This window comes from Bos taurus, chromosome 3, assembly GCF_002263795.3.
Source record: "Bos taurus isolate L1 Dominette 01449 registration number 42190680 breed Hereford chromosome 3, ARS-UCD2.0, whole genome shotgun sequence".
Lineage (NCBI taxonomy): Eukaryota > Metazoa > Chordata > Mammalia > Artiodactyla > Bovidae > Bos > Bos taurus.
Genome location: NC_037330.1, coordinates 82,167,138 through 82,183,676, shown reverse-complemented (window position 1 = coordinate 82,183,676; position 16,539 = coordinate 82,167,138). Strand labels below are relative to the sequence as shown.

General features: G+C 37.7%; 1 protein-coding gene across 1 annotated transcript in view; it reads left to right on the top strand.

Moving 5' to 3' along the window:
- ALG6 (ALG6 alpha-1,3-glucosyltransferase) overlaps positions 1 to 16,539 on the top strand; it is a 58,600-nt gene that overhangs the window by 24,485 nt on the left and 17,576 nt on the right. The window contains exons 4-10 of the mRNA NM_001075432.3: positions 4,233 to 4,322; positions 5,448 to 5,536; positions 7,777 to 7,859; positions 8,508 to 8,572; positions 12,440 to 12,625; positions 13,352 to 13,487; positions 15,346 to 15,431. Of these exons, the coding sequence (NP_001068900.2) occupies positions 4,233 to 4,322; positions 5,448 to 5,536; positions 7,777 to 7,859; positions 8,508 to 8,572; positions 12,440 to 12,625; positions 13,352 to 13,487; positions 15,346 to 15,431 (735 nt within the window). The remainder of the gene's footprint in view (positions 1 to 4,232; positions 4,323 to 5,447; positions 5,537 to 7,776; positions 7,860 to 8,507; positions 8,573 to 12,439; positions 12,626 to 13,351; positions 13,488 to 15,345; positions 15,432 to 16,539) is intronic.

The window sequence follows — 16,539 nt, the reverse complement described above, 5'->3', positions numbered from 1 at the left end:
GCAGTCTTATCAGAGGCTCAGCTGGGGAAAGAACCATTTCCAAGTTGCCTCAAGTTATTGGCAGAATTAATTTCCTTGCATCTATAAAACTAAGGGCTTTGGTTTCTTATTGGAATCTATCTTTATCTTCTAGAGTCTCCCTGCAGTTTCTTGCTATGTGGCTTCTCCACTATGCCCACTTACTGAAACATGACAGTTTTCTTCTTCCAAGTCAGTGAAAGGGAGTACTCTGTAGCTTAGCCAGCAAGATGGAATCTTCCATATATGTAAAACATAAGCATAAGAATGATCATCCTGTCACTTTTTTTGTACTTGGTTGTTTACTAGCAAGTCACATGTCTTGTCCATACTCAAGGGGAGGGAATTAATGTACACACACGTGGCAGGAATACCAGGAGATGGGTTCACAGGGATGATTTTAAAGTCTTGTCTGCCGTAGTATTCGGCAGTGTATAATAGTATTCTGCAGTTTAATCATTTGTTTTAGTGTGTGTATATGTATAAAATAAATATCTTCTTTCTGTTCTTTGAATTTTTCTTAAGGTGTTTTTTATTAAATTTTTACATTTGATATATAGACATTCTTTGAACTGTTCCTGAAACTTAACTTTAAGTTTGGAACTGTTTTAAAATAGAATATATTTTTGTACAAAGCAAAAATAGCCACAATATATTAGAAAAAATTACATTTTGAAGTTAATGATAACACATTTGGAGTAATTTTGTAGTTTGCTGTGGCAGCTAGAGTTTTTTTCTGATAAAACATCTACTGAGATTACATGGGAATTCAGTGGGAAAGGACATTCCATTCCAGTGGTATTTATCCAACTTTTCAGGTGGATCTGATACATATAAAGCAGGAGAATTAACTATTTGCTTTGTTTCTACGGGTAGATTTTGAAGCTTTACTTGAAACAATTTTAAGTTATCTTTTTCCACAAATTTCTCTCTTCTTACTTATGCATTTCCATAAAGTAGGTAGCACAGTCGTTGGCTGTATTATTCCTTCTTCCCAGTCCAACCGGTGGTTTTACTGTTAGTGTATACCTTTGCATACCACCCATGCCTCCTTTGCTATCTCCAGTGGACCTCAGTGTTAAAGTAAATGAAAAATAGCCTTTGCCTTAGAAGAAGCTGAAAAACAAATCAAATTATATTGTTCAAAATGTGATTTTTGAATTATCTGATGCTTTGCCACTACTGTATCCATCCCAGTGGTTTTGTAGCTAATGACCACTTAGAACTACTGTTGCACACTCACTTTGTGTCAGGCAGTTGCTTCACAGTTTTACATGTTTAATTCATTCCTTCAACAACTCTTTGGGGTAAATACAATAAAACTTTGTGCTAATGCGCCCTGTCATTACGTGAATTTGGAAATAACGCAGTTTGGTACCTGTGTTCAGGTAACCCTATTTAGAGAAGTGGGTCCTCTGGTTTCCACTATTGGCCTGGCCCAGCTTCCCAGTTTCAAGCTGTTGAAAGGGACTCTGACTTATATGGAGTCTTGGGTTCACTGTATCTTGATTTTGAGTTCCAGCCAGATAGATACAGGACCCAGGATTGTTCACATGGATGTTGCTGCTGCGGTAGATAACTGTCACCAGAAGATACCATGCTGTACTGTGCCCATGGCTGTCTAGCATGCCCTGATCATTTTATTAATCCTCACTCCCTGCATACAAACCTACATATTGTGTATCAGACACTAAGAAAAGTAGACCTTTTGAAGATGAATACAGTTGATCCTTGAACAACATGGGTTTGAACTGTGCAGTCCCCTTTATACCTGGATTTCTTTCAATAGTAAATACTGTACTACAGAAACCATGGTTGGTTGAATCCGAGGTTGTGGAACCTAGATCCAGAGGAACCTCGGAGAGAGATGGCTGACTGTAAATTATACTTGGATTTTCAACTGCATGGAGAGTCAGTGCCCCTAATCTGCATGTTGTTCAGGGTCAACTGTAGTAGGTTATTTAACTGAAATGCCAACTTAAAACTTTTTTTTTTCAGTCTCAGAGTAAGGGGTTGTGATGTCAAAAAATTGTGACCCATTTGAAACAGGATTTTTTTTTTTTTGCTTTTTCATACTGTTCATGGGGTTCTCAAGGCAAGACTGCTTAAGTGGTTTACCATTCCCTTCTCCAGTGGACCATGTTTTATCAGAACTCTCCACCATGACCCGTCTGTCTTGGGTGGCCCTACAGAGATCAAATTGCCAACATCTGTTGGATCATCGAAAAATCTAGAGAGTTCCAGAAAAACATCTGCTTTATTGACTATGCCAAAGTCTTTGACTGTGTGGACCACAATAAACTGTGGAAAATTCTTCAAGAGACGGGAATACCAGACCACCTGACCTGCCTCTTGAAAAATCTATATGCAGGTCAGGAAGCAACAGTTAGGACTGGACATGGAATGACAGACTGGTTCCAAATAGGGAAAGGAGTATGTCAAGGCTGTATATTGTCACCCTGCTTATTTAACTTATATGCAGAGTACATCATGAGAAATGCTGGGCTGGATGAAGCACAAGCTGGAATCAAGATTGCTGGGAGGAATATCAATAACTTCAGATATGCAGGTGACACCACCCTTATGGCAGGAAGTGAAGAAAAACTAAAAAGCCTCTTGATGAAAGTGAAAGAGGAGAGTGAAAAAGTTGGCTTAAAATTCAACATTCAGAAAACTAAGATCATGGCATCCGGTCCTGTCACTTCATGGGAAATAGATGGGGAAACAGTGGAAACAGTGTCAGACTTTATTTTTGGGGCTCCAAAATCACTGCAGATGGTGACTGCAGCCATGAAATTAAAAGATGCTTGCTCTTTGAAAGAACAGTTATGACCAACCTAGACAGCATATTCAAAAGCAGAGACATTACTTTGCCAACAAAGGTCTGGCTAGAAAGCTATGGTTTTTCCAGTAGTCATGTATGGATGTGAGAGTTGGACTATATAGAAAGCTGAGTGCCAAAGAATTGATGATTTCCAACTGTGGTGTTGGAGAAGACTCTTGAGAGTCCTTTGGACTACAAGGAGATCATACCAGTCCATCCTAAAGGAAATCAGTCCTGAATATTCATTGGAAGGACTGATGTTGAGGCTGAAACTCCAATACTTTGGCCACCTGATACGAAGAACTGACTCATTGGAAAAGACCCTGATGCTGGGAAAGATTGAGGGCGGGAGGAGAAGGGGATGACAGAGGATGAGATGGTTGGGTGGTATCACTGACTCAATGGACATGAGTTTGAGTAAACTCTGGGAATTGTCAATGGACAGGGAGGCCTGGTGTGCTGCAGTCCATGGGGTCGCAGAGTTGGACACGACTGAGCAACTGAACTGACTGAAACAGGCTTAGGGATAGTGATTATTTATATTGTATGTAGTTTGGTGTCCATTATTATAAATTCTTGTAATGATTGAGAAAATTATTTGGATAGAAGAAGCTGTCTAGTTATAAAGATTATAATTAAGGAGTCTTATGTAAATTATTATAGTCTATGTAGTCTATGTAAATTTTCATTTCTTGAGTCACAGTATTCATATATAGTTTCTTCCCTTTCTAACCAACTGGTTAATTGGTTAACCAGTTATTTTAAATAGTTTAACCAACTATTAATTTATGAACTTTACATATAGTGTTTTTCCTTAATTCACAGAATTTTGCATGTAATAGGCTCTCATTAAATGTTGGTTGAATTGTGTTCAAAGTGATATTAATAAGTCTACCTGTTTCACGCAGTATTTCTTTCTTTGCAAACCAAATCTTTACATGGTTTTAACATTCATTTTTTACTTTTTAAAATTGTGATTTCACATTGTTTCTGTAATTTTTAGACTGTCAGAAGCAAATTCTCTTTTTCGTTGCATATTTTCTTTTGTATAAGTATTAGTCATTGTTTAAGTTTACTAATAGTAGAATGACAACAAGTTCCAATTTGCCTGTGACAATCTTGGTTTACCTCTATTGTTATGGCTTAATTATTAATAGCTTCCTCTTTCACTCTTAAGAGTACTTCGGTTTAGATAATAATTTAGTCACACTACTCATTAACAACTTTAATTGTGAGTTCACAACAGTTTTTGAGAGAAGAGGAAAAGAAAAAATGTAGATGATTTTTTTTTACCTTATATGTTTTTTCAAGTTAAATGACATGATATATTGAATACAAGTCTATTTCTTGAATATTGATTGATGGAGTGGTGCTTTCTTTTTTTTTCCAGGTATTTTAACAGCAGTGATAACAATTTACAGTATTGGGGATTGGACTATCCACCTCTTACAGCTTATCATAGTTTTTTATGTGCATATGTGTAAGTTTTTCTTCCTTAACATAACTACATATTTATGCCCTTAGCAGATGCAGTAAGGAACAGTTTGTTGATTAGAGGAGAGATCATTTGTAGCTATTACTGTATTATGGTTTGTAGAGCACCATGCCTTTATAATTGGTTTGTAGGAAAGTTAACTATCAGAGTTTTAATATTTGTGTAATCTTTTTGGTGGAAATGCTAGAAAGAGATGCAAAAAAATCTAGCTTTGTTTTGAAGTAGAAATGTTACCAATTATGCATGGTTTACTGAGAAATATATCTAATATGATTAGTTGTGCATAGGAAAGCTTTTTTCCTGGAATGGCCCAAAGTAAATGAAAAATAAAGGTCTAAATGGTATTGTGATTAACCAGTCAAGTTAGAAACTAGAAGTACTGTAGTGTTTCACTTATGATTTAAGATCGGATTGGAATTCCTTCTTTTACAGGCATGGAATGGTTTATAGATGATAAGGCACTTCTGTTTAGTAGAGACCCAGTTCTACTCTGTAGTGGTATTCCATTTCAGACCTGCAGTGTGTCAGTAGAAATTTGAGGAACTTCTTCACAGTATCTTCTGAACTTATTTATTTTACCGTTTCATATTTTTAAAAAATTAGCTTCCTGGACTAAAAATATGTCTCCAAACTTCATGGTAACTAGTTGTACTTTTCAGTGTTCTGGAAAATGTAATACTATTGAAAACTTAATGTATCTTTAATAATTATGTTCAGTTTTATGCAGTGATTTATGATTAACAGCTATTTATTGCAGCCTATTATGATAACTGAAAAGATGATAAATTATAAAGCTATGATCCTCAGTCCTAGTATCTTGCTGTTTACAAAGTACGTGTTTAGTAAACGAAAGGTGACACATTAGATTGTTTTCACACTGAAAGTATCATGAAGGTAGGGCTTTCAGTTAAAATGTTACATGAGTTTGTTGGAAGATGAGCAAGGTGGACTCGGTTTTTTAGCTTTAGTCAGTTTCACATGGTTAAATACAAAGAGTTAAGCCTTAACTCTATTGCTCCACTTCTCAACATAGATTCATATGTCCTCAGGTGTCCTTATTGCTAAAAGTGATGGGGCATAAAGTGCATGTATATATGCTTTGATTTGCAGGGCAAAGTTTATAAATCCAGACTGGATTGCTCTCCATTCATCACGTGGATATGAGAGTCAGGCACATAAGCTCTTCATGCGTGCAACAGGTAAAAGAGCAGTAGATGTTGAATGTAACATTGAATTAAACATTTTTTTGAACTGGTTCTATTATTGTCCTTACTGACTTTTACAGTTGTGTAACTGTACATATGCATATATATGTATACTGTTTGAGCAAATGTGTATGTAAACTAAGACACACAACAGTAGAAACGAATAACTCTGGGTGCTTTACATTTGTTATTATCTCACTTAATAATATGGACACCCAAATGAGGTAAAATACTGTTGTTAAGCTGAGTGAGGGCAATATTATTAGCTCACCTGAAGTTGGTTAGCTCTGAATTAAAGTTTTAGTTGTTTAGGCCTTTGCTTTGATAAATCCCTTTCACTTTTAAAGTAAATTACAGTTGTATGGGCTTCCCCACTGGCTCAGTGGTAAACAGCCCACCTGCCAATGCAGGAAATGCAGGTTCAGTCGTTGGGTTGGGAAGATCCCTTGGAGAAGGAAGTGGCAACCCACTTCAGTATTCTTGCCTGGGAAATCCCATGGACAGAGGAGCCTGGTGGGCTACAGTCCATGGGATTGTAAAAGAGTTGGACATGACTGCAACTAAACAACAACAGTTGTATATCATACATTGTGTTGCTGTGTAGTGTTGCTGAACTAATCTTTATAACAAATGTTTATTGAGCATTTTTTGTATGCTAAGAGTTGAAAGTAATGAGCTTACTTTTTTTTTAAACCTTTACAAGACTTAGGCTTTTATGGGTCTTTTCCTTAATTACTCTAAGTCTTGTCAGATTTGTTTTCTTTACCATTCACGCCATGATAGACTCTCAGGTCCAAGAGAGAACCTGCATTGCCCTCCCCCCCACCCCCCCACCCCACCCCCACCCCCCACCCCCCACCCCCCACCCCCCCACCCCCCCACCCCCCCACCCCCCCACCCCCCACCCCCCACCCCCACCCCCCCACCCCCACCCCCACCCCCACCCCCCCCCCACCCCCCCCCCACCCCCCCCCCCCACCCCCCACCCCCACCCCACCCCCCACCCCCCCCCCCCACCCCCCCACCCCCCACCCCCCCCACCCCCCACCCCCCCACCCCCACCCCCCCACCCCCCCACCCCCCCCCCACCCCCCCACCCCCACCCCCCACCCCCACCCCCCACCCCCCACCCCCCCCCCCACCCCCCGCTCCAATGCTTTAATCCCATCTGACCTGCATACTCACCTCATGATATTTAGCTTCTGAGCCAGTACCTGTATCTGGAGGAAACTCACGACTTTTAGACATAGTCTGTTCTATTTTCAAAGAGCTCCAATTATTAGAAATTTCCTTCTTATATTGAACTTTCACAAGTCATATGAAGTTCTGTTTCCTTGGGCCACATAGAACAAGTCTGGTCCTTTTTATACCTAACACCTGACAGACATGTGAAGTTATCTCCTCTCCAGGTTAAACATTCTTAGATACTTCAGCTCTTATTAGATGACCAGTTTCTTGAATGTAATCATGGTTTTGAGGCCTCTGGTTGTACTCCTTTGAAGATGTTCCAGCTTTTCAGTGTCATCTTAAATATAGAATCTGGGGATGAAAATAGATTGCATGTATCTAACACTGAATGTTTACTATTGTTTACCTTATTCTTGAACTTAAATATATGTTTTCTGGTACAAGAGAAAAATAGGCTCTTTGGATAGCTATGTTGTATTGTTGAAGAACTTAATATATTAGTTTTTCTTTGTTCTGAAAGGACTGAACATTCAGAATTATGAATTGCTTTATTTTTTCCCCACTTTTTTTCAGTTTCTTCTTCACCTTGGCCTCTCAAGGTCTTTGTATGCATTAATTAGCAAAACTTTATGAATTTTTATAAATATTCACATTTAAAAAGATTCTCCTACGCATCTCCACATTTGAGGTATTGTTTGCATCAGAAAATTTGGAGCATATAGATATTGAGGGGAAAATAAAAGTTTACTTCCCTTGCTTTGAGTATTCTTAATTTTTAAATTCAGGTCAGGGCAAAGAGAGAATTAGATACATTAACTTAATGTGTGAATTTATTAGAGGAAATTAAGACACTCTCTAGTCCTATATCAGTTGAAATTAGGCACAGGTGAAGGGAATGGAAAGGGCTCCATGTGGAAAGGACTCATCCAGAGTGGGTAGCAACCTTGTGTTAATAGAATTCCCACTCAAGGTTGGAGGGAGGTGACTAATAGGTTATAGTAAATCTTGATGAACTCTTGCTTAAAATCATTTGTTTGTTTTTTCAGTGTTAATTGCTGATTTGTTGATATACATACCTGCAGTGGTTCTGTACTGTTGTTGTTTAAAAGAAATCTCAACTAAGAAAAAGGTAGGTTTTGAAATAACTTGACGTTTCATCTCTGAAATGTTTTATTAGCTTAGCTATTAAGTGTAGAGCTTAAGGAAGCTATGCTTTTGGGAATAGATAATAGGGAACAGTATATCTTCTGTCAATTAATTTTCATTTAGAAACATTAACTTATCTTAGAGTAATTATTTTAATGCCCAACTGTAGTAATAAGAGGCATTGAATTTTAGAAGTTATATACTTCTGAGTTACACAGAATTCTAAATTTATTGCTTAACTGGTAAATTTGAATGTTGGGTTGGCTTGGGAGAATGACAACTGAAAGGCATTTTGAAAAGTTGCTATATATTCTCATATTCACAGTTAATGAATATTCTCTTTGGTCATTTTATATAGATTAATTATTAGATTAATTTATCTGATTTGTATATCTAAAAGTGCTTTCTCTAACAAATACCTTTTAGTGATTTTTTTTTTTCATTTTTACTGGAGTATGCTATGTCACCTCCATGAAAACTTCAGTATTTAAAGAGTTGTTTTATAAAAATGAAATATTTTGATAAATAGAAGGTAAGAATGGAATATTTGCTACTGTGTTAAATGAAACTATGCATTTACCTTGTTTGATTCAAGTAACAGATTATTATTTCATAATAATTTTCTTTACAGATTGCTACTGCATTATGCATATTGCTATACCCAGGCCTTATTCTTATCGACTATGGACATTTTCAGTATCCTTTACTGATTTAGAAATGAAGTCAGATGCACATCATGAAATCTAGGCTCCGTTTGTATAATGTTGTCATCTACAATGTCTTATTTACTAGGGTTCTTGCTTATATAAACCTTTTAAAAATGATAAAAGTATCTCTTCACCAGGTGTTTACTTGATGGGTAAAGTTCAGATTTATTAAAAGTAGAAATGCTTTTTCACACCCATTTGGCTTGGGAATAGAACACTGGTAACCGATTAGCTCTTCTGGAAAGTTAGAAAAAGAATGCCAAGTACAGTGATGCTCTCCTAATACTAAAAAGGTAAAACATCTTTTATCTTTTGTAAACGTTATCTGACACTGACAAAAAGACTTCCAGTTTTTGAGTTTTAAAACAAAATGTTCTTCTAACAAATAGTGGTAACTGGAAGCTTCGGGAAACTAAAATTTAATGATTAAATCTGTGTGGATTTGGTGTGTTTAATTTTTGATACCTAAAATAAGCAACACTCAAGTAAACAGATTGTAGAGGAAAGTTGATAAAATCTGTACATGGCTCTCCAGTTTGTCTTCTAATGCATTAAATATTGCTGGTTGTCTCCATCTGTCCCAAAGGAAAAAAAATCCATACCATGATTGCTTAATTAATCGTTTTTCCTTTTGTCTCTAGTCTATTTTAGTAATAAAATTAAAATACATATATGTCAAAAGACTTGTGAAAGATATTCAGATATGTAGTTGCTTCCACCATGTTTTTTATTCTGTCCACTTTCCTAATTGAGCTCTTTTTTTTTTTTTGCTTTGTAGAATCATGGCTTTCATATAGTCTAATAGGAACACCAAGATAAAGAAAGGAAACATGAAGTTGTTTATAAGATTTTTTTAACTATATTTATTTTGAAATGTTAACACTCATTCAGAAAAATCCATAAAGCATAAATGAATCGGCTGTTACCCATGTCAAGAAATAGAACATTGCTAGTATCCAAAATGACCCTGTGCACGGCCCTGGCACTGCTCCCTCCTCCTTTCTCAAAGACAGCCACATACTGACTTTTGGAACACTATAGTCTGCTTCTCCCCCTTCTTTGAATTTAACATGAGAGAGACAGCACAGGAGGTGTTCCTTTGCCTTAGGTGTTTTTGGTGCAGCATCGTCTTTGTGAGAGTTATCCGCGCAGGTCTATGTAGTTGTGGTTTCTTCTCTTTCTCACTGCTTTGTAAGATTCCACTGCGTGAGTACACGTGATTTTATTTCTGATAGACATTTGGAGTGTTTCCAGGTTTTGGCTATGATGAAACTATGCTGCTTTGAACTTTCTTGTAAGGATCTCTTTGTACACATGTAAATATATTTCTTATTTCACAATTCTTATGAGTGGAATTGCTGAATTATAGGGTATGCACATGTTTAAGTATTCTCATATGGTTTTTAAGCGTAATCTACCAAGTAACACTCCTGTGAGCAATGGTATAGGTGCTTATCCTCAGCAATTGTCAGTTATTTTCCTTTTCACCATTCTGGTAAATTTGTAGTGGCGTCTTCTCTGTGACTTGAATCAAACTCTTAAAACTTTTAGGATTATGTCATTTTATAGGAACACATTTTTTTAAAATACTGTTTACTTTACTTTCATCATTTGTAAAATGGAGATGATAAAACCCCTACTTTTTAAGCTTCTTGAGAATTAAATGAATTCACATTTGTTAAACATTTAAAACCCTACTTGGGAGGTGCTAAATATCATGTAAGTATTTACTGCTGTTATTATTTGTATTGTTGCTATTGCTTCTGTTATTACTGTTTTTTAATTTTTGGGCTCTGAAATTTGATATTAGTCTGGGCAGAGGCATTTTTGACAGTTGTTTTGGACACTATGGATCATTCGTTTTGAAGACTCATGTTCTTCAGTTCTGGGAGTTCTCATGAATAATATTTTTTTATAATTCTCTCCCTTTTTTCTGAAGCTTGTTAGACAGATATTAGATCTTTCATCTCCATCTTGAGCATCTGTCTTTGTTTTATATTTTTGAAGATTATCTTGCTTTATGTCTAACACTTGTATTAAATTTCATTTGTTAAGCATATCTTAAATTTCAGTTTACTTTCTTACCCCACTGTTCTGTGAATTATTTCTATTCTCCTAGGTCAGTCTTTTCTCCTTTCCACTTTGGTCCTTTTTCTCTCATAGTAGTAGTGCAAGTCACTCAGTTGTGTCTGACTCTTTGCAACCCCATGGACTAAACAGTTCATGGAATTCTCCAGGTGAGAATACTGGAGTGGGTAGCTGTTCCCTTCTTCAGGGGATCTTCTCAACCTAGGGATTGAACCCAGGTCTTCCGCACTGCAGGTGGATTCTTTACCTGCTAAGCCACCAGGGAAGCCCAAGAATACTGGACTGGGTAGCCTATTCCTTCTCCAGCAGATCTTCCCAACCCAGGGTCTGCTGCATTGCAGGTGGATTCTTTACCAGCTGAGCTACCAGGGAAGGCCTTTTCTGTCATAGGTGTTCCTTAAATGTCTATTTGATCCTGGTGTGTTTATTCTAAGAATAAGGCAGAAGAGAAAGCTGCATGTGAGCTCTCTATACTTTTAGTCCACTGTGGGGTGCATGGTAGGGTTCTGGCCAGCACTCTGGGATCCTTAAATGTCACAGTGCGGAGGAATTTGCATGATAGTGTTAACTTAGTTGCTTGGATAGTTTATTCCATTTTGGGGGAGAGAAATATTCCTTTTCGTTGCCCAGCGGTAAATGCTTTGGCTCCTAGATAATCTTTGCAGAGGCATGAGGTGGGATGTGCCTTCTCCATTTGGAATTTTCAGTTAATCCTTGTTTTCTTTTTAACATCCTCAAGTACTCCAACCTACTTGTTTCCAGAGTTCTCTGAGGGTGTGCAGGGCGGATAGGCTCCTTGCTAGCCTGAGCTTCCTCTGTGTGTTCACTAAGCTGTGGCTTCTTTTAGTGTATTTTATTGGTTGCCACTTCTCTGTCCTCTTTCTGTCTTCTACAGATGTGTTGAAATCTTTATCTGTTATAACCGACCCCTGTTCTCTTTATGGCTGTAGCTGCTACTGCTGCCAAGTCGCTTCAGTCATGTCCAACTCTGTGCGACCCCATAGATGGCAGCCCACCAGGCTCCCCCGTCCCTGGGATTCTCCAAGCAAGAACACTGGAGTGGGTTGCCATTTCCTTCTCCAATGCATGAAAGTGAAAAATGAAAGTCAAGTTGCTCAGTCGTGTCTGACTCTTAGCGACCCCATGGACTGCAGCCTACCAGGCTCCTTTGTCCTTGGGATTTTCCAGGCAAGAGTACTGGAGTGGGGTGCCATTGCCTTATGGCTGTAGATGTATACTTTTAAAAATTCCCCATTTTAAGGGGGTCTCAGGAAGGAGAGGAGGTAAACATGAGTGCTCAGCTCCCCATTTTCAAATGAAAATCTAGTTGTGATACTGTTTTCACATAGCAGTGTTGTTAATTTCCAATCAAGCACATGTATTAATTCATATTATTGATGCATATTATAGAGGAAGGATAGTGATATTAGTAAGTTCAGTGTTTTTGTGTATTTTTAACTTTTGGAGCATTGATTTTGGTACGTTGTTACAGTAATATGGTAAAATAACCCAGCAGAAACAAAGCTATGTGTTACTTATTTAGAGTTCTTTAAACCTAAACAAATCAGTTGCTCTGTTTAGTAGTAGATTTAATATATTTGAGACCACTATATATAATTTCAAATTTGCTTATCAATTCAATACTTTCAGCTTTTATTTAGAAATTGTTTTGATTATACATATTATTACAGAATCACATAAGTAAAATGTTCTTTAAAATGCAAAATCTCTTTTACTTATTGAGATAATTTCCTTGACATGAGAACATATATAATTCTGTGAGTCTCGGCTTTGCTTTGTGGGGTATTCTTGGAGTATCTTATGACTGGGACCTGCTAGGGTCCCTGGCATTTTGCTTAGCTATAAACTATAAGCAGATGGAACTTTACCACTCCTTGCCATTTTTTTGTTTTTTACTTGGCAAGTGTTTTAAAAAAGGCCTCAAAGGAAAGGGGTGAGTAGCTTTTAAATAGCAGAATTCAAAACATCAGCTAATTTATTTGGCATACTTACCTTGGAGGAGGGTGGTCTTTGCCCCTTGGTGATTTCTTATTAATGTGTTGGTGGCTGTGTTGGCTCTCTTTCCATTGGAAAGAGAGATTGTTATGTTCTATACTATTGTATTTTAAATCTTCCTAATGAGAAAAATATTTTGATCAATGAATATTTATGGGGACTTCCCCGGTGGTCCAGGGGTTAAAACTCTGCACTTCCACTCTAAGGGAAGTTCGCAGGTTTGATCCCTGGTTGGGGAACTAAGATCCCGCTTGCTATGCATTGTGGCCAATAAATATTTTAAAATACATATATTTACTGGAGGTAATGTGGATTGGCTTGGTAGAACATTGCTGTAGGATTTCATCCCTTTAGAGCATGTTGTATACTTATTAGAAAGACATCCCAATTTGACATTTTTCTTCATGGCTGCCTAGGAGTGGCATCTAAGTTAAATGTTAATAAGGATGGTGATAGTCTTTTTGTTGAGGAATTGCACATATTAATAGTTGTAAATTTCTTAACCGTGATTTAAGTAGACTCTCATTCATCTTAAACCTGTGTTGGTAGCATAGATTTATCATTACTGTACATTTGCATTTATTATAGTTAGTGAGCCACAGACTGATTTCTCAGAATTACTGACCTCTCTTTATCTTACTGTTTCCCTCTGTTTGTGTTCCAGGTTGGTGTTGTTAATTAAGCTGGCTTGTACTGTCGTGGCTTCCTTCATTCTCTGCTGGCTGCCGTTCTTTACAGAGAGGGAACAAACCTTGCAAGTTCTAAGAAGACTCTTTCCGGTTGATCGTGGGTTATTTGAGGCATGTTTAAGGACTTTTCTCTCACTCCCTTCTGTTACAGGCCTTTCTCTGTGACCTCTGGGGATTTCATGTAGAAGACTCACAAGGAATAGTGACTTCAGCTGCTCTCTTCCTGCAGTCATTCCTTGCCATTTGTTTAATCTGTGCACAACCTCTAGCTCAGCTGGCATGTTCTAGTACATTACATGAGTAGGTAGTATTTATGCCTCCATGAGATCCATAATTCAGTTATACATTTTTCTAATGAAATAGAGTCCATAATGAAAGACAGCATGAAAAGTTGCAGCTATAAAGTTAACAGTTTTGTGGGGTTTTTTTGGGAGGGGGGGTTATATTCTCTTTTTAGTCCTAGGAAATTATTTATTAAACTAATAATCATGTTTGGTTCAGAAAGATCTCATAATTCCTTATGAGATATATAACCTTCATCCATAGTAATTTTTAATGAGAATCATTCATTTCATTTAATGCTAGCTTAATCACTGTTGTTAAACTTTTATTGCATGGATAATTTGATTTAGAGTCAGTAATTAAATTAAACAAACCATTTTTCTGAAACAAAAAGGTCTTTTAATAAAGTTAGAGACAACATATTTATAGATAATTTGCTTTTGAATAAACATTTCTTTTAAAAAGAATTAGACAAGCATATGTATCTTTCTAATTTTTGAATATATAAAATTCTATAGAATATCTTTCAGTCAGTCTGTGGGAGGATGGAAGAGAAAGAGACTAAGAGAATTTGGTGTTGTGAAGGAACAGAAATGTATGCCTTGTATGTCACTTGGGATAATGATAGTGACCGTACTGAGAATCATAAACAATCATTATTGCCATCACCACCACTTACTAGGTACCAGACACTTCACATGTAATTTTATTTGATTCTTTGCCATAGTGGTGAGATAGTTATATATACCCATTCTTACAGATCAGAAAACTGAGGTCAGAGGTTCATATAGCTAGTGCATGGCAGAGCTGTAGTTTGAACTCAGAATGGTGTTCCTAACTTCTTTATATATCCTCTAACCTTAACACTTATATAAAGAAAAGTTTAATCCTCCATGTAAGCTGCCTGGTTATTTGCCTTTGCTTCTATTTCAGAAATGGTGTTTACCATGGTAATTATAAAAACGAGTGTCATGCATTTTTATGGTGGTGTTGGTCACCTTCATTCACTTGTTGCCCTCAAAATCTGAAGAGCAGTTTCACTGGCCCAGCAGAGGGAAGTAGGATGGTACAGTTGTCAGTGATAGTTACTTTCTTGATGTTATGCCTACATAGCTGTGAGTTAAGCAGCTCTGCAGAGGATGGGTTTCATGATCAGAGAACTGTAGTTACAAGTATGATTTTGAAAGTGATTCTAGCACAGCTGCTAATGTCTTTAAACTTGTTGATTCATTAACAGTTGACTCTTACCATTGCTAGTAGCTAGCAGTCATTATCTTACCATTGCTAGTAGCTAGTAGGCATGTGGTAAATGGGTCAAACAACGTGTATTCTACAAATCAGAATACAATTAGAATACAAAAAGTAAAGATTTCTTAGATACATTTCCAAAGATGAATAACTGTATTTAGGGACAATGGGCTGCTCTTTGAAAAATATTAAGTATTTTTTGGGAGCATCTAAATTATGATTGACTAGTGATTTAGATCACCTCCCATGCGAAAAATGAAAGTTCCCATTGTTTGAGTGTGTGTGTGTTCTTTGGAGAGTTTAATCAACTTAATTATGAAATTGTGAGCAAATATTTCCCATGACCCAAAAGTTTATCTCTTTAGAGATTTAGGACTTTGTGGAGTTTAATATTTCTTTTAATCATACTAGAAGGTAAAACTAACAAATTTCTTTTAAGGATAAAGTAGCCAATATTTGGTGCAGCTTCAGTGTCTTTTTCAAGATCAGGGATATTTTGCCACATCACATCCAGATAATGATCAGGTAAGAGACATGAAGTTTGTATATAGTGTTTTATAAGCTACTCTTAAAGTGTCATGGCAATACCTCATTTATCTGGCATCATAGGAGTAAGGTACTCTTCATTAGTGCTGCTGCTAAGTCGCTTCAGTCGTGTCCAACTCTGTGTGACCCCATAGATGGCAGCCCACCAAGCTCCTCCATCCCTGGGATTCTCCAGGCAATACTGGACTGGGTTGCCAGTTCCTTCTCCAATGCATGCATGCATCCTAAGTCACTTCAGTCACGTCTGACTCTGTGCAACCGCATGGACAGCAGCCTACCAGGCTCCTCTGTCCTGGGATTCTCTAGGCAAGAATACTGGAGTGGGTTGCCATTTCCTTCTCCACTTCATTAGTGAATAGTCCACATAACGTAAACTTATGCTGCTGTATAACAGAAGTCTTTTATTTGAAACATTTTATGTGAAAGTTATTGTTACTACTTCCCTCTTCCTTAAACAGAGTATACTAAACATGATTTACCATGACCTTGAAGAGTCACGAGTTTCCGTGGTGTATCAGTCAGGGTGAGAAGTAAAATGAGTAGTAGGTCCGTGTGTGTGTGTGTGTGTGTGAATTTATTACGAGGAATTGGCTTATACAGTTGTGGGAGCTGGCTGAGCAAACTGGAAGTCCGCAAGGCAGGCATTCAGGAGAGGGTCTCTGGGGAAGGGAGAGCTGTACCAATCCCTCCAATCCTCCTCCTCCCCCTTCCCCGCCCCCCCCAGCCCCCTCACCCCCCACCCCCTCCCGCCGACTGCTGTTTGGAGTCTGAGCTCAGGGAAGGCCTAAGCCCTCTTTATAATTTTTTTAATAAAGCATTGAAGGTTTTAATTTATTTATTACTTATTTTCGGCTGCGCCGGGTCTTTGTTACTGCCTGTGGGCTTTCTCTAGTTGTGAAGAGTGGGGCTTCCATGGGCTTCTCACTGAGGTGGCTTCTCTTATCGCGGAACATGGGCTCTAGAGCACAGGTTCAGTAGTTGTGACGCAAGGGCTTTGTTGCTGTGCGGCTTGTGGAATCTTCTTGGACCAGAGATTGAACCCACGCCTGCTGCGTTGGCAGGCAGTTTCTTAACCAGTGGATCACCA